The sequence below is a fragment of the Azolla caroliniana genome, unplaced genomic scaffold, assembly GCF_043228905.1.
Source record: "Azolla caroliniana isolate FFs.n. ecotype wild unplaced genomic scaffold, voAzoCaro1.0.p SCAF_11, whole genome shotgun sequence".
Taxonomy (NCBI): Eukaryota; Viridiplantae; Streptophyta; class Polypodiopsida; order Salviniales; family Salviniaceae; genus Azolla; species Azolla caroliniana.
Genome location: NW_028230446.1, coordinates 12432104 through 12451865, shown reverse-complemented (window position 1 = coordinate 12451865; position 19762 = coordinate 12432104). Strand labels below are relative to the sequence as shown.

The 19762-nt window shown below is 38.8% G+C and overlaps 1 protein-coding gene across 1 annotated transcript; it reads left to right on the top strand.

Moving 5' to 3' along the window:
* The first annotated feature begins 13251 nt into the window (after positions 1-13251).
* Positions 13252-19495, top strand: LOC147857819 (Pyridoxal phosphate (PLP)-dependent transferases superfamily protein). Its single transcript, XM_087327070.1, has 9 exons — positions 13252-13399; positions 14840-14887; positions 14995-15123; positions 15271-15330; positions 16414-16570; positions 16922-17034; positions 17423-17481; positions 17914-18022; positions 18702-19495. Exons 1-9 carry the CDS (start codon positions 13337-13339, stop codon positions 19155-19157), a joined length of 1194 nt encoding a protein of 397 aa, XP_087183196.1. The 5' UTR covers positions 13252-13336; the 3' UTR covers positions 19158-19495.
* Positions 19496-19762: the final 267 nt, after the last annotated feature.

The window sequence follows — 19762 nt, the reverse complement described above, 5'->3', positions numbered from 1 at the left end:
ACACCACCTCCACTAGCAATGGGCCCGGTTTTGATTCGAACCGAACCGAACCGATAAACCGTTGCTTAACGGTTTATAGGTTCGAAGATAAATAAATGATTTGGTTTGGTTTCAAATGTTACTAATCGGTCTCGGTTCAATTCGGTTCGGTTTTGAATTTACTGGTTTAGCGGTTTATCAACTTATCGGTTTCTATTTATGTGGTTCGGTTTAAAGGTTTATAGGTTAAAAAATACTCATAAATTTCCCCTGTAGGCTCTAACTTTCAACTTTTAATTTTAAACTTTAGTTTAAATTATTAAATTTTATATGCATTATATGTAGAGTCTCCTTTTCATTTATAATGATCAAATATGATAAGTATGATAATCAAATTTATGATAAGTGTAATGATCAAATTTATGATCAATATGATGACAAAATTTATGATAAGTATAATGAATAAATTTATGATGATTTTCTCACACAAATTTATGATAAGTATGATGATTAACATCAATCAAAAATGGTTTGGTTTGGTTTGGTTTTGATTTATGATAAACTGGTTTGGTTTTGTTTTAAATTTTTCATAAACGATTTGGTTGCTCCTATTCTTTAAACGGTTTGGTTTAAATGGCTTCATAAATTTTAAACAGTTTGGTTTGGTTTTTATTATTAATAAATGGTTTGGTTTGGTTTCAAGGCCAAGAAACTGAACCGAACCGAAACCGAATTGGGCCCATTGTTAACCTCCACCCCCGATCGAGCTTGAAGCAGGACCGGAGTACGAAGTAACTGCCATCCTCGATTTCAAGATTGTTCGCAACAAGCTCTACTATTTGGTCGATTGGTTAGGCTATAGTCCAAGCGAGCGTACTTGGGAACTAGTCGAGAATGTGGTAAATGCTCCAGCTCTTGTTGAGGACTTTCATCAACAATATCCCAACAAGCCAGGTCCTCCATCTAAGACGACTCATAAAACTCGTCGTCTTAAGGGGAGGTCGTGCCATGATATAGCATGGTATGGCTTCAAAAGGATTTAAACCCATGACCTGTGTCACAAGTGTTGAAGCCTTACCATTAAGCTATACATTGTAATACGAAGAATATTATTTCCATTTATTATTTCACATAGGAAATCCATGTATATTCTAGATTTCTCTGGAACATTCTAGAAATGTCAAGAGTATTCCTAAGCCACTATAAAAAGAGGCAAATGGCATTATTGAGAACCAAATTGGTTCAACGCTAGTCTTAAGCATCCTAGCTATTCATGTATATTCTCTTCATATAGTATATATCTTTTGTTATCATCGTCCTCTCTCTCTCTCTCTCTCTCTCTCTCTCTCTCTCTCTCTCTCTCCCTCTCTCTTTTCTCTCTGCAACGGTCGTGCCTCTCTCTGCAACGATCGTGCGCCACGTTGTCGTCGTTGCCGTCTACAACGTCTGTCGCCGCCTGCTACCGAGCTACACTCCCCCCCCCCATCGTGTTGTTGTCGTCTGTTGCCGCGATGCCGCCTCTGACGTCCGTCGTCGTCTGCTGCCGTCGGCATGCTGGACGACCTGCTGCAGTTCGTCATCATCCGTTGCCGTGCTCTTCTCCTCCTTGTTTCTTGAGGTTGCCGAGTGTCACGTTTCTTTTCTTGGCGGCGCATCCTTGTTCTTTTAGCATGCTCGTCGTGTGCAAAATGCCGATGTGACTACGACATAACACAAACTCGGCTAAGTCTCGAACCCCTTTATTTTATCCTTTTCTTTTCTTTTCTTATTGACACTACAATATCTAAACGAAAGGAACACAAGGATACACAAGACAAGGCTATAAGTAAGGAGGACTTTTTGGATATGTTTAACCGTTTAATAAAAATAGAGACGGATATGAAAGAATGGGTGAAAGACGCCGAAACCCACAAGAAAAAAGATAGAGAGGAAAAAGACACCCTCAAGGCCAAAATAGAAAAACTTAAAGAGGAAAACACAAACCTCAAACAACAACTTAAGGACATCAAGGTATCCCGAGAGGACGGTGAAATATCCTCCATAGAGGATATAAAAGATGAGATCAAAAAAGTTAAAGAGGAGGTTAAAAATAACATAGAGTTAGCAAAAACGGGTTGGGTAGATGTGGTTAAAAGAAACATTAAAAAAGAAATAAAGGATGAAAATATTGTTAATACCACCCTCGAAGAGGAGAAAATACGTCAGGCCCAACGCCTAAATGTGCGTGTCACTGGGCTCAAGGAAGGTGCATCCCCGGACGAGGATGCACAAACACTCGAGAAAATGTTAGGGTACACAACAACCCTACCTATCACCAAAGTTTGGAGGGCCGGACGCGACACAACTAGGAAGAGAGCCTTAGTTCTTCAATTTAAAGACTTAGACTCTAGAATCACTTTCTTTAAGAGGAGACCAATTCTTTGAGGATTGGGTGGGGACCCTATCTATCTCGATGAAGACCTCACCAAGATGCAAATTGAGCATCGCAAGAGTTGTATGCCAAAGGTTATGCAAGCTCGCAAAGACGGGCATCGCGCCTTTTATCGAGATGGGCAAGTGATCATAAATGATCGCACTACTAATTGACGGCATGTGGCCCATGTGACAGAAAACACACTTAGGATGACCTTATGGAATTGTAACGGCGCACTCTGGACACACCCCGGTCGCCTAGAGGGGATATTAAAGGAATCAGATATAGTTTGCCTAGTAGAAACACACCAAAGCCCAAATAGGGGACTCCCACGAGTCGAAGGATTTCGTTGGGAGTCGGCTTTTAGACAAACCTCACGTCGATGCACTACCAGGGGATCTGGAGGTGTCGCAATATTGTTTCGGAGGGAGCTACATAATAGGATAGAAATACTGAGCACAGACCCAAAAGCTCGTTTTATGTGGGTGAAAGTCTCCACAAGCAAGGACAAGGCAGTAATTTTCGCCATTTGTTACTTCCCCCCGAAAGGCTCTCGTTATAATCTGGTTGGCGAGGTGAGATTAGTTGATGATGGAGTGCCACATGGGCCTTCCCCATATGAACCTCTATCGGATGACATAATCCGATATTCTTCCCAAGGCGAAGTATTCCTTGTAGGAGACTTTAATGCGAGAACCCAATCCCGACAATGCACAATATTTCAAATGAATAGAAACCTAGAAATGGTAAATGTCGATCCTTCAGACATAGACACCACACATACATCAAAGGATCAAGGTGCAGACGCCACGAGCTTTGGCCATCATTTGCTCGAACTCGGTAGTCGGCACCAGATGGTCATATATAATGGTTTAGCCAAGTGGCCAGGTTCGGAAGAGCTCACATGTTTCCCACATGGAGGAGGGGAAAGCACAATCGATTATCTAATAGGACGCCCTGAAGCTACCCACATGATTAACTCCTTCCGAGTGGCCCCATGTCCTATTGGCGCGGACCATAGTTTCTTATACTTCGAGAAAAAATGCGATATCTCTAACGTCACCAACTCTAGTCAACCATGCCATGACATCACAATACATTTCACACATGAGCTCTCTGACATATATGCTCGACATGTTCAAGCCCATCTCTCCTCCCTTGATCCCTCCCTACCTTTAGAGAGCCTTAGTACGAAACTCACACACATCCTTCATTCTGCAGCAGTTAGCAGTTTCCCATACACGAAACACTCCAATCAAGGTAAAGTAGGATGTATGCCACAAAATAGATGGTATGATGAGGATTGTAGGTGCTTACATCGACAACTTACAATATCGCAACTCAGTGGTAGTATTACCTCAGTACAAGCTCGTAAAGAAATGCGCAAGATGACACGTCGTAAGAGACGAGCATGGGAGGCATCCCAATATTGGGAACTCTACCACATGCTCATGAGTAGCGATTGTGCCACTGCATGGAAGAGATTACGGGAACCAAGACCACAAACACCCATCGAAGATCTCGAAACTTGGCACACTTATACAGAGAGACTTTACCACATCCCAAACCAACCACCCATTCCAATGCCTTCTACACCCCGACCTACTATGGGGGCACTCTTCACGACCTCTAGGGTCATGAAGGTCATAAAGAAATTACAACATAGGAAGTCCATGGACCACACAGGATTGCGAGCAGAACACATCATATACGCGAGAGAGTGCCTAGCTCCCTTGCTAATTCTAATATTCAATCGTGCCCTCGCAGAGGGTTTTCCACCACAATGGACCATGAACACAGTGGCCCCCATACATAAAGGGGGGGACCCCATGGACCCAAATACTTATAGGACCATTATGATAGGTCATACCCTTGCTAAATTATATGGTGCAGTAATGGAGGCAGAGCTTAGCGAGTATATGGAGACCTTAAATCTTCGTGCACCTGAACATGCTAGCTTTAGACGAGCCTTCTCCACTATTGACCATATCTTCACACTTAGATGCTTAATTGACTAGACTAAGGCTCGCAAGAAGAAACTATATTGTTGTTTTGTGGACTTCCGCAAAGCCTTTGACACGGTCCCTAGAGAGCAGTTGTTTGATAGGCTTAAGAGCTTGAGTTTACCAGATGACATGGTTTGGGCCATCTACGCACTATATGAACAAGTGTTCGGGTGTGTTCGATGCCCAGGCGGCATATCCGATAGTTTCACTAGCACTATTGGTGTAAAACAAGGTTGCCCCTTATCTCCGACTCTTTTTGGGATCTACATTGATGAGATCACAGATTTTATTGCTCGTAAGGGAGGCAATGGAGTAGTCCTTGGGGATACGCAGGTGCGTATCTTGCTCTATGCAAACGACATAGTTTTGCTCTCTGAATCCGAACACGACCTACAAAGGCACCTTAATGCCTTAGATGACTTTTGCACACAACGAGGATTGGTAGTGAATCTAGGGAAAACTAAAGTCCTTATCTTCCACACGTCGGCCCAAGTTAGAGCTAAGTGTCACCTAACTATCTCCCATAGCCCAGTTGAGGTGGTTGGATCATATGTCTATCTCGGAGTCACTTTCAGTGCCCGCTCAGGTAAATTTTCGATGACACAAGCAGCGAAGGATAGACTTACAAGAGGACATGCATCCCTCTCACTCCTCGAGAGACAATGCCACCAAGCATACTTCCAAGAGCCACGAACTAAAGGGTGGCTCTTTGACTCATTAGTGACTCCCTCTCTCATGTATGCATCAGCGGTTTGGGCCCCAGGACTACCATCTTTCATGTGGACGCAATTAGAGAGACCATTGGTGATGATGTTATCACGCCAACTCCGAAGCAAATCGTCGGTCCCACATGACATTATTAGGGCTGAGTTCACTCTACCCCCTATGTTAGTAGAAGCACTTTTTCAACTGGTAGTCTTTATACACAGGATACATAACCAACCACTTGATAGAATATCCCACCAAGCCTTTAAGGCTTCTCGAGCACTGTATGAGTCCGGCTATACTAGCTCATGGTATGGCATGATGGTGAGTTGGCTTCTTGCCAACGGTCTAGACATTACTAACCTCCCCCCCCTTAAGTATGACCACACAACTGATAACACTTTAATCTCTCATGAGGACCGTAATAAAGAAATACGCCAAGAAATATGGCAAATTTATACTCGGTATAAATGGATCACCCCACTATAAATGGATCACCCCCCTTAAGTATGACCACACAACTGATAACACTTTAATCTCTCATGAGGACCGTAATAAAGAAATACGCCAAGAAATATGGCAAATTTATACTCGGTATAAATGGATCACCCCACTAGAGCCACTCCCATCTAAAATGTCGTACTATAAGGAACACTTTATGCACTTCTCTGAGTTAGGTTTTATCACGCGCCCAAAATATCTAGATGTATTCTTACCACATGCACTAAGGGGTGCCATTGGTCAACTTAGAATATCATCTCACCAACTTGAGATTGAGAATGGACGTACTAATGGAGTCCCTAGGGAGGAAAGGATATGTAGGTTATGCCACATAGAGATAGAGGATGAGTACCATTTTACATGCAAATGCCCCACCTATGCCGAGATAAGGGCAAAATACCAAGACATACTTGGTTCCTCTCCCACCCTCCCTAAACTATTGGATACACTAGATATAAAGAAATTAGGTAGATACATCTTAGAATTGAAACAACACAAAGAGAATAAATTACAAAACGTTGATAATAATGTTGCTAATGTTTACCAACATATAACAAATGAAGTTTTTCAGGAACAGGGGGAGACAATGAATGTCGACACACCTGCACCACTCGGACTTTTCCTTGATGAAGCAGAAAATCAAAGAAGAACCAAACGCCCTCGGATGTCGGGTTTCAAAGCAACTCGACGAGATGTAGAAGCAATAAAGAAAATAAGGGAACGTGAACTACACCGCCTAGAAGCCATGGCTAGGGCACTCTATGCATCGGGACCATGGGTCACACCCACACCAAAAACTTTTGACCTCCCACTTCTTTTTGAGAGACTTGGGTGGAAATGAGATTAGGCTTAGTGCAAAGTTTTGTACACTACTAGAACTTTCTTAGCTTAAGCTATTTTCTTTTATTTTAGTTTTGATGATTGGATAAACACTCATTTTTGTTGTAACCTATTTGTCTCATGGGCCAAATTTGCCTTAGAAGACGTTAATATTTCTTTCTTTCTTTCTTTCTTTCTTTCTTTCTTTCTCTCTCTCTCTCTCCTTCTCCTGAGAGTTCTACGCCCCTCTTAGTACTAATCCTCATCTTTTAATACTAATTCCCTCTCTATCTTAGTACTATTCCTAACGAGAACATCTTAGAGTATTCTAGGTCTAGAACATTCTAGAACATTATAGAAATCTCTAGGCTATTTTATAGGAACCTATAAATATAAACATACAATTCTTCCTAAACCAATTCGAATCAACACCAATCTTAAGCTCTCATCACCTATATTGTATTCATTCTCATTCTTCTCTTATCATTTCATTCCTATCTAATACATTCATTCCTCTCTTATCATTTCATTCCTATCTTCTTGTGATCTCTTTATATCTTTCTTCTGTCACTCTATCTTTTCTCTTGGTTTTGATAGCAACCACGGAAGACAAAGTCAAAATGGGCATTGGCAGAATCTAGATGTTGGTCAAAGCATGGAGGGACCGAACGAAAACAAGGATAGTTCACTATTCAGCGGCAGTTTGGCATCAATGGTTGAAACAAGTGGCGCAACTCCAACTCCGCCGGGCGGATGCGAAAAACTGGAAGAAGGACGAAGAAAATTTCTATAAGATGGATGAGGAAAGCATAGTCACCATCCAGGAGGAATTGTCAAAGGATTTGTATGCCTTGGCCAACACACACATAGAGGCGGTTTGGAAGCTCGTCGACGGACTTGAAGACGAGCAACTCGACGTCCAACTGCAACTAGACGGATATGAGCGGGAGCATCGAAGGAAGGAAGTTGCACGGCGGGCGGAGCAAATCAACATAAGTGATGAGAAGCAACCGATGGGGGCAAGATCCCAGCAACTAGAGTCGCAACTGGATCAGCAGAAGGAGCCGAAACGGAGCAGACGGACGGAGTCGGTCCGGAGTAGCAACAACAGTCTCAACAGTTGGATCAACAACAACATCACCAAATGATGGAGGAAGAATCGCTCGAGCCCTTGGACTAGAGTATACTGGACATACTCGATGAAGAATAGGGAAGCTCAACCATGTGTTCGACGTGTAATGCACTGTCCCACGGGCATGCCATGTGTTGGCCTAAAGAGTATGTTCCGGAGCAAGAATGTGAACCGGGACGAGTCGGTAAGGCGGAGTATAATTATAATAAGTTAAGTAATATTATAGGAACGGACGGATCTGCATAGTTGTACCAACCCGGATCCGCACCGATTGATAGCTAGTAGCCGATAAGGCATCGTTTTGTAAGCTATACCGGACGCCTATAAAAGGGTCTGGAATCAATGTAAAAGAAATTGGAAGTAATAAGAGATTAGTGTGGTTTGTTCGTAATTTTATTGTTCTTTGTGTACTTGTTGTTTTGTGCTTAAACTATTAATGTTACACGTGCTATAAGTAATTGGTTGTGTATTAAGTAATCCATATCAAAATCGGAGAAGCACTGGATAACATCCATATCCTAACCACCCCTTTGGAGAAGTGTTCCGGAATGGACACCCTGTTGTTTGTGACCAAGTCCAACCTAGGATAAACAATACGCAATCAAAATATTAACCTATTACGCATACGACACAGATCGCATGTCAAATACATAAAAATTGAGGTATTGACCTCATACGCATACGTAACATATGTATGTAAATGTAATGCGCAATTGAGGTATTGACCTCGTACGCATACAACACAAATCACATATCCATTATATGTCAATTGAGGTATGAACCCGATACACATATGTAAATGTTTTATACAACCAATTGCTACCACTATAACATATTTTCATGATTGAAATTAATACAAAATGACATGACCATGATTAGAATGGGAGAAGAAAGAATATAAAAAGAAAGAAAGAAAGGAATATCGAAGTTCTTTTGTTGCTGTGTTTCTAGATCAAGCTCAAACACACATCGATCGATCACCATCCAACAAAAAAAACAGTCAACAAAAGAAACATTAGTAAACAAGACTTAGAAACCAACTGTTAGAGCTAGATCCTAATGTAAGCATGAGATAATGATATAAGAAATGGATAGATAAGAAAGGAGAGAGAGGAAGAAGGGTGTCGATCCACCCGAGCACCCCCGAGCGAAGGGATCAAGACAGACTCAAGCCTCGATCGGCGTCCCATACCATTGTCATAGCATTGAGTCGTACCTAGTACTAGCGCGCTCGCTACAAGAGTTTGATCACCACGAGTTCAGAGTCTCAACATAGTCAAGAGATGTGTCCAATGAGGGTAGCTAGGCCACATATTTATAGCCAATCCTAAGGCCCCCATGCAAGTTCACACTTGGCCTTAATGGGTTGTCTTAATCCCAAGGATTAAAAGTAATAATTCCCTTCTTTACACTCGCATTTAACCCTCACGCTTTATCCATGTGTATAGAATACTACACTACAATCTTACCATGGGATATTATATGGTCATGCTCGTAACACGGAGCAACCAAAACTTTACCAATTTGAGATATCAATTCTGGTAGTAAATCCCAAAAGAATGAGTTATTACAATCAAAGGTCACCCAAATTGGACATTGTTGTTTTAATAAATCTTTATAATCCACCATTGGAACCCATTCCATCACATGCACTAATCTTCTATCAAAAAGATTGGTACCTTTGCCATCAAAGTTGTATAGGTGTTCTGACAATAAAAAAAACCACATCATAGAAACCTCTTGGACCCACATACACATCCTCAACACAATAGGCATTATGAATGAATTCAACCACTGCTTAATCCATGATACCAAAGGAAGTTTGCTAGTAAAATACAAAATAACACCACGATCATAGAACCTATCAAAAGTTGCTAACATAGACTTGGTCTCCATCACCACCACTACAACATCCTCCTCCAGACAATCTTTCTCCTTTTTTTCCATAAAATCAAAAAGCAAAGCCTTAACAAAATCACAACGACTGTCAATATCATAATAATCTCCAATAATATATTTCCCACCAAGAATAGTGGCATATGATGTTTTCTCATGTTCGGTAGAATCGATACATTTTTTCCTTTTGTAATTTTCACAACCATCATTACTACAACATCCATCAATAATCATCAACTCACTTCTTGTTGTTGTGTCAACCATCCTAATAGAGATTGAGAGAACTAATTTGATACGATGACAATTTCCCTTCTCTCTCTCTCTCTCTCTCTCTCTCTCTCTCTCTCTCTCTCTCTCTCGTAAATCAATTTTTGTTATTAAAACAATATGATATACAACCCCTGCTATCTTCACTACTTCATAAATAGTGATAGTGCAAGGGAAACCCTCTCAAGTGTTGTAAAACTAGATGACATAAGTCCATCTCCTCTTGGGATAACATCCCCATACAACATAGTTGTGAAAATTGTCAAATCAACTTCTCTTTCATCCAACGGAGTTGTTGTGTTACCCCATCAAGTCCATCAACAAGAACCCATTTCTCATGGTCCAATTAAACCACATCCCCCAATATCTAAGGTAGTCGAACACAACCTTATATGATGATGTGGGCATAACTTTATCCTCATAATAAAAACCCACTTAAAAGGTGACAAAATATTTCCTATTATCGATGCCCAAATTTGTGATATAATCACCCAAATGGCTTTAGCAACCGGACATGTAATGAACCTATGTTTGGCATGTTCTTCAACCACCATACCGAAAAAACATGTCCCATTTGACACATGTCTTTGTTTTAATGCCATCGCCAAAGGCAACCCACCAACTATGGCACGTTGTCGTGAAGAATGTGCTTCACAATATAAAAATGATCTTAAATATTGTATTTAATAATATTTGAGAGACTTGAACCCACATCCTTATATACAATGTACAATGTACATACCACTAGGCTAGGCTATTTATTTGTAAAAGTTTGTACAATGAAATTGCTTCATGATATAAGAATGAAGTTATGTATGGTATTGAGTAAAATTGAGAGACTTGAACTCTCAACCTTGTATGCCAAACACAAAATATACACCACTAAGCTAGGTTAGTTATTTTAGAATACATTTATACTTATCCCATATCTATTTTCATACATGGGAGCTCAAGTGAGCATGATGGCTACCATGCATCACGTGCAATACATGTGCGCCAAATGGCAATCATGCATTGCATGCATGCCATGCTCCCATACATTACCATATGCATGGCAACACTTATATAAAGAGGGGCAAGAAAAACAAGAGGGGATCAATAAGAAGAGAGAGTGAGAAAATAATACAATCGAGTAAAGAAGACTAGCTTATTGGGTGGAGAACCTCTCGTTTCGAAGTTGAGGTCATGGGTTCAAATCAAGGGTTGGTAGAGAATGTGTTCAGTTTGCGATCAAGGATTGTAAAGTTGGTAAAATATTGTCTTTTTAATATATATATATCATGTTTATATTAAATACTCTGGCTTCTTGAATCATACTTTGTCTCAATCTTCCTTCTTAAATCATACTTTGTCTCTATCTTGCTTCTTGAATCCTATATTGTCTCTATCTTCTATCTATTCTCGTCTCTCTCTCTCACACATTACTCGTGACTCTTCTTCTTGATATTCTTAACCTTTCTAACATCACCATATAAGCTTATTAAAATTTAAGTTCCTTCAACTCCCCTTAACCTTCGTCCCTACGACTTTGCCACACGAACCACAACTACCTCGACAACGCCAAAGAAACCCCTTGCATGAAATGGGAGATGAGACAACCACCTTGCATCTAAAACTCTACTTCACTCTACATTTCGACTAATGTACCATGTATCCAAAATCTTATTTGCTAACTAAGCTCTATCTTCAACTAACTTATGGTACACATCATTAGTGTGCACCGTAAAAATCGATTTCCCAATGCCAAATGACCAATCTTTCCACGGGTTCTCTCTCTCTCTCTCTCTCATTTTTTTATCATAATTAACTTACCCTACACTACTAGCACTACATCTTGGGTTCGAAACCTACTTTTCTCACCTCTCTATTACACTATATTTATATATACAGATTCTGTAGATGTCACTATGGAATGTAAGGGTTGAACCCATGACCACCTGGTCTCCATTGGGCAACCTTACCAACTGAGCTACATCCATTTGCTCTCTCTCTCTCTCATTGCATGGGAAGCAAGCAAAAAGATCAAAAAGACGCATAAAATCAAAATTTTGTGTTCTAGTTGGATGCAAGACATGGAAAAATGGTTTGGTAGATGGAATGCAAGACACTTGCTTCATGATGCATCACTAGATTCCTCTGTAAATGTGGCCTTTTTGCAACACCAATGTATCATGACATGGGACAAATGTGGAGGCTCACGCATCACACATTATACTACACATGTTGCACCTAACTACAAAACCATATTCTTCGCAGAATAGGAAACCTTACACATTGATACATGTTAGCGTTCATCCCATTATCTACCATTCGAACCATTGCTTCCATGCGACTTAGCTCACATGCATTGTGATGTGAGACAGGGCATTGGGGCACAAGTGATGAAAGTGGTCGGCTATGCACACTTTGCCCTAAACAAGTTCGAGAGTCTGAGTATCACACTTTGATACAATGCTCTACCTTTGATCATATTCGACCATGCTTTCCACTCATTTTCGACCAAGCCCAATCCTTGCATGAATTTCATTCACAACCACAATGTGCACTCTTGATTGCAACATGCATTTGTAACGTTATTGAACATCGAGAGTCGCTACTCACTTTCACACATATAACGTGAAATGCAATATTTTTGGTCTCATAGGTTATATTTGACCTCCGAAGCCGATAATAGAATCTCTCTCTCGTAAATAATGACTTTCATTACCAAAGAAAAAACTCCACCATAACTAACTTACAACAAAGCATAGAACTCTTCTAGGGATATAAATACTACTACTAATACTACTACTAACTACTACACCCACCAAATTGTAATGTTGAATATGATGATATGCGACCTTACAAAGTTGGTTATATCACCATGGTTGAGAGTTTGTGACTTCTCAACACTGTTAATTGTCGCAAATGAAGTCCTTTTAACTTTACTACATATTTTCTCACCCCAACTTACGAATCAAAAGCGAAGCCATTCCGAATTCTCTCTCTCTCTCTCTCTCTCTCTCGGTCATTCTATTCAGATTGATCAATATATTTTGTACTGCCTCTCACAAGGATGGCATGTTCTCACCCCAACTTACGAATCAAAAGCGAAGCCATTCCGAATTCTCTCTCTCTCTCTCTCTCTCTCTCTCTCTCTCTCTCTCTCTCTCTCTCTCGGTCATTCTATTCAGATTGATCAATATATTTTGTACTGCCTCTCACAAGGATGGCATGTTTACGATGGATTGGTCTTATATTGTCTCATAGAGGGAAGTGGTCCCATACGAATAATGTGTATGTGTCGCCTTCCATTACATGTTTATCCTTCCTCGGGATTTTTGGGCCAGAGACATAATATTCCAAAACGAGGGAAACCACCATTTTATTTCTTAGTTTGACCAGTTTTGTTTGGCTTGGTTTGCGGCCTTGCATTGACTGAATAGAAAATCTCACAGAAACGGAAACCCTAACAGAGACATAGTCGGGGACACGCACAGAGCGAGCTCTTCAGAGACAGAGATACATAGAGAACTATAGAGAGACAGGTATCTTATTCATCAAATTCCGTTGTAGAGAAGGTCTCTCTCTCTCTCTCTCTCTTGCATCTCTCCGTTTTGCTTTTTTGAAGAAATAGCTATGGGGGAAGCTTCTAAGATTGCTCGGCGTATAGTTGCTACTGAAACTCCTGTCATGATTCAGGTACTTCTCTAATTTTCAAAAGATATGTCATCTGCATTTCAGACCTTTTGGCTTTATTTCTTTCAACTTTTTATTTTGTATATTTAATAGAAGGGAAACTCAGAAATTAATATCATTCTTTTCGAAGAAAAGCCAAATTTTGCAATATGTTAAGAATCAACAAAGATTTCTTCTATTTCGTTTGCCGGATTTTTGTATGCATAATCGGAAGAGGGTTTCAAAAAATGATATCATCATATTGAAGAAAGAATCTAGATGATGCTAAGAGAAATTCAGAATATGATATTATATTAAATTCACATTGCTGTTTTTTCATATATACAGTGAGAGGAGAATTAAAAATGATACCATCATTTTTAAGAAAGGATCCCGTTTATTCAATGCTCCATTGACTCATATAGGACCATTGAATTATTTATAAGATAACACGTGGGTCAATCATTTATACGCAATGAATCCTTGGAGTTTCCTTAGTGTATGCCTAAATTCTCCTAGGTTGAAGTAAATCACAAATTTGAGCCAAAGAGAACAGATATGGCTTTGATGTAATTCCTGTAGCTCATCTTCAGTGTTCCAAACTCTAGAGTGAAGAGGAATGATGTCTTCGTTCCTGTCGGCATTGAACGAGGCTAAGAATCTTTAATGGAATAAAAGTCAGGAAATCAATCCCAGAACATGTAACACATAAAAGTCAGATTGTTGAGTCCTTTCGTATTTCCATCAAGTTCATGGGTTCACGAAGGATAAAAGAAGTCAAGTTGATTTGTGGATTCATTTGAGTATATTGGTCATAGTGGCTCGCTTGACCAATCAATCTCTTTATATTCAATGTCATGAGATCTATCCTGACCACTTTGGGCGTTCATATGGCACATCTCCATATGTAAACAATCCCAGTGGTACAGTGCACTCAATATATGGGAGTATTTTCATGATGTGTCCCTCGAAACGTTCTGCATTTACGCATACAAGTAATGAGCAGCTCTCTGCAGTGCTAGCTCATTGGAGGTGAGAAGTGCCAATTGTAAGTTTTGTATGGTGTTCCTGTATATGATGTACAGAACTGCCTATGTAATACCAAAAATTTCCATTGTAGACTGAGTGATCTCATGTACACGGATGAGTTGCTTTGTACGTTTTTAACAAAATCATCATCTAGTTCTAATTCTTTTTACTGCGAACTTACCAAGACTGGGTTCCCATATGTCTTCCATTTTGAAGGATCAATATGTTTAGCGTTGTGATTCATGAACAACCATGAATTGGTTCCTTTCTCTTCGAAATGCATGTTTATATATATTTGACGTGTCCTGACTGCTTACTTTTTAGAGAGTAACTGCCTGTTACCCCAGGAGCAGAGGTCCTGGAGGCAGGAATGTGATTCCCAGACTTTATGCTATGTTTTACATGTTATGAATCTATCTCTCCTTTTACCTGCAGATGCAAGAAATTTTCAGAAGTACAGAAGACTGCTTGTCACTTGCTCAGGTTTGTTGCTCCATATGACTCTGAATTATTTGTATAATGATTTGAGACACTTGAAGCCTTACCTATTATTCTTATATTTCCTCCATAAATCACGTGTTGATATGTAGGGGGTTGTCTATTGGCAACCACCAGTGCAAGCCCTTGAAAAAGTAAAGGATCTTGTTTCTACACCATCGATTAGCAGTTATGGTCCTGATGATGGCATTCCAGAACTTAAAGCTGCTCTGATGGAAAAGGTATTTTTCATGACCCAGCTCAGGTGTACAGTTTCATATGGTGTTTAGGGCATATTATATTAACCGTTAAACTTAATGGTTGCAAGTGCTATAACTAATGTGAGAAATAAGTTTCATTCTCAACTTGAATGTTTTCTTTCTTTCCAGTTGAAGGATGAAAATAAATTGACCAAGTCTTCTGTAATGGTTACTGGTGGGGCCAATCAGGTATAGGAAATTCCTATGCATCTCAGATTCTTAATTCAATGATAACTATTGATAATATCTGTGTGTCTTCATATGTGCTGTGTATTTGGAATGTAAGAAAATGGTAGATGGATAGTTAATGGCCAATAATAATCTAGTAGTCATTATCCAATAATGCCACTTTTGTAGCTTGAAACTTTAAGAATACTTTGCATTTTATGATCAGCCTTTTCTACAATGTTTCTAATATTATTAATGGTGATATTATTCAATCCACTTCCGCTAAATTAGTTTAATTAAAAAGGAATATAGACCCTTGTCCATTCTGCTTTATATTTCTGGTAACCTGTGGTGGTCTTGCTTTTCCATGCGTGAAAACTGAAGTGTCAGATACTTGTGATGTATATGTGCGCAAAAATGAAGTGCAATATATAATCTTGTTTAACCATAAATCGATAATACAGTGTATGAAACATATCCTGTGAACCATATTTCCTGCATACAATACATATTTTTGTTTGCCCTTTGAAACTGATACATATTCAAGAAATCCATTGTCATAAGTTAAATTGTTTGGTTGGGATGCTATTATTTCTGCTAAGATATTGATGTGTCTTAGCATGCTGCTAATTTATTCTTGGAGTTTCTCTCCTTGATTGTGTAAGTGTTTGTAATTTTTGAAGTTAATCATAAATTCGCATGTTCATTTTCGATTGGGCTTTGGTGATATCAATTCATGAAATCCATCATCACAAGGAGGTCATCGGATCAGGATGCTATGATGTCTCTTGATGTGCTGCTCATTAGTTCTTGGAGTTTTTGTTTTTTATTATATTAGTGCTTATAATTTCTGAAATTTATCATACATTCACATGTTTATTTTTGTAATTTTTGAAGTTAATCATAAATTCGCATGTTCATTTTCTATTGGGCTTTGGTAATATCAATTCATGAAATCCATCATCACAAGGAGGTCATCGGATCCGGATGTTATGATGTCTCTTGATGTGCTGCTCATTGGTTCTTGGAGTTTTTTTCTTTTATTGTATCAGTGCTTATAATTTCTGAAATTGATCATAAATTCACGTGTTTATTTTCAATCAGGCATTTGTGAACCTAGTTCTTACTCTCTGCGACGCAGGCGATTCAGTGGTCATGTTCGCCCCTTACTATTTCAATGCGTACATGAGTTTTCAGATGACAGGTGTTACAGACATATTAGTTGGTCCCAATGATCCTGCAACCCTTCAGCCTAACGCAGGTAACTTAAGATTTAAGCAATGTTTCTCAACTCACATTTTGCATGGAGAAACACTGAAATACCCCAGAGCTAATTATTTATTCTTTCAAATGCCACCCAAGTTCTTTTTTTCCAAATGCCTTTCAGCAACCCCATCCCTAGCAAATACATGTGTTATTTGTATAATTATATGCTCAATGCAACTGTTTCTCAATTCATCCCCTTCTTCTCTCGTTCAATGGTTGAACAGGTGCATTTTGGGAAAGGATGAAAATTAGGGCCACATGTGTGAAATTCCAGGGTATTTCGGGGTTTCTCCATTTTTTGTATTGACTTACTTTATTTATTCTGCTGTATATATTCCTTTTATAGACTGGCTTGAAAAAGTCCTATCTCCAGAAGATGGAAAAGCATCTCCCAAATTGGTGACAGTTGTAAATCCTGGAAATCCTTCTGGAATGTGTATTCCAGAAACCCTCTTACATGTAAGCAGTTCTACTGAATAATGATAAATGGAAATGGTAGTTAAAATTCTGTTAATTCAAGCTATAGTCAGCCTAACCCTCTTATAGGTAAGCAGTTCTACTTCATAATGATAAATGGAAATGGTAGTTAAAATTCTGTTAATTCAAGCTATAGTCAGCCGGACCCTCTTATAGGTAAGCAGTTCTACTGAATAATGATAAATGGAAATGTTAACGAAAATTCTGTTAATTCCAAGTCCAGTCAGCTTCATGTGCTGGATCTTTTCTTTCATGAATTGAAGGGATTTCTCTATGCTATTGTAAATTTAGTGCGTTTGATTAATTTTGAATGACCTTGTCTGTAATGTTTATGGTTTTTTAATATCTTCTACCGTATGTGTATACACAGAGAATATCTGATCTATGTAAAAAAGCAGGAGCATGGCTTCTAGTAGACAACACATATGAGTAAGGACACTTAATGTTTATCGACATTATCTGCTTCCCATTTTTATGCCTCTAAAAGATATGCTCAGAATTGTTGTATACATTACTAACAAACAAATCTGCATACATTTTATTTTAATAAAAACATTATATGAAAAATGCACAAGAAAAGAATGAATACAATAATAGTTTCAAAAAAGACGATTGTATGTATAGGCTGTTCAATATCTTTTGAGACTTAGCAAGGATCTAAGGATTCTGTGACTGAAAATCTGAACATCCAATATGGATGTGAAGTATATTAAACCATGAAGTAGTTAATTGGAAGATAGCAAAAATACCCCTGCCTCATCAGGCAGGCACAACTGCGATGTTCTCTTGTCGATTGGATGTTATCTTTCTTCTTGATGGAGATTAATCTGGTTGTATTAATTGTTAACTTCTCCATTTCAGATACTTTGTATACAATGGATTGAAACATTCTTGCATTGAAGGAGACCACATATTAAATATATTTTCCTTCTCAAAAGCATATGGCATGATGGGATGGAGAATTGGATATGTAAGTATATGGTATTACAGTTTTTACTATTGTTTTTAGGTTGTCACATTGGATCCTATTGTATACTATTCTAGAATGATGAAAATGTGAACTTGCTTAGCTTGTTTGGCTCCATGTGGATGCATTGATTGGAAAGTCTAGTTTTTGTACGATATATGGAAGTCTTATTGGGGGGTCAAGCAGAGATTGTGGCATGTTATTCTCCTCTCATCTCTATGTTTTGTTCTTTTTTGCATGCATCCAAAAGCTGACTTTGTTGCTTATTATATATGTATATAGTTTTTCACTCTCAGCTTCACATTCACATATCTGACAACTGGCCATTTGCATAGTTTTTCCTCATTCTTGGATTTACATTAATTTATCAGAAAGCTGTCCAAGGGCATTAAGGGTGTTGAAGTTAGGTATCATTGGTGACTCTACTTTGGATAGAGAGCTTTTTTATTGAATGCAATAACCCAGTAATTTGTATGTGTGTGTGTGTGCAATGCACTTGCAAATGAATATTTGGGGGGTTTTACCAAAAGAATCGGGATGCCTAGATGCTACCATGAGCTTTTCAGAGTAAATATGCATACCATATGATATAATATATATTTCCAAACAAGTATATGTTTCTTTTGTCCCTTTGAGGTACTTAATAATGAGATGATACTCATGAACTTGATGTGGGCTGTAGATTGCATATCCATCTAGTGTAGAGGGTCTTGGAGCTCAACTTTTGAAAGTACAAGACAACATCCCTATCTGTGCTTCTATTATAGGGCAAAAACTAGCACACTTCTCTCTAGAGGTCGGGCCCAATTGGGTACATGAGAATGTGAAGGAGCTCTCAAAAAACATTGATATAGTTAAGGAAGCATTATCACCTCTGGGAAAGGATGCAGTGAAAGGTGGTGAAGGAGCAATCTATCTATGGGCAAGATTACCTGAAAATGCGAAGGATGATGTTGCAGTAGTTCATTGGTTAGCCAAGAAACATGGAGTAATGGTAATCCCTGGAAGTGCTAGTGGAGGACCAGGTCATATTCGAGTTTCTTTTGGTGGTTTGCACGAGGATCAATGCAAACTAGCAGCTAAAAGGCTGAATGAAGGTCTTAAACAGCTTGTTTTGGAGGGCTTGGGTCCATTATAACATATCTTGAATTTTTATTCCCTTCTTTTGTATACCAACCCTACCGAAGATGTGTCATATGACTTTAAAACATTTTCTTTTTCCTCATTTTGAGTAAAATAGAATTCTCCACCAATATTGAAATGTAGATGTAGTTGATTCTACATCTTGAATAATAAAATAAAAAATCTGTACAGGAAAATCACTTTCTACATCATGAATAAGTAGATGTGGATCGGAGATGAATGTAAACATTGTTCAATAACTGTGAGTTATAAACATGAAGAAAGTCTAAAACAAACTGTGTCAAAATCATATTCATTATGTATCCAAATGGTAAAATTTGCCTTCTGTATTTCTATATTCTATCATTGATTTCAGTACAGGAAAATCACTTTCTATTGCAGGTTTATTGGGTCTTGACTCTTGTGTAATCTCTCAATGTACGTAAGGAACAGTGATGAAGGCAGACATTTGTTCAATCACCGTGAGTTATTAAACGTGAAGAAAAGCAAAATGAGTTATTAAACATCCGTTATTAGAAAGTGTTAGATGGTATGACCATCTTGCTGTGTTGACAATGTGATTTACAGTTAGTCATTAACTGTAAATCATTTACAGTGTAT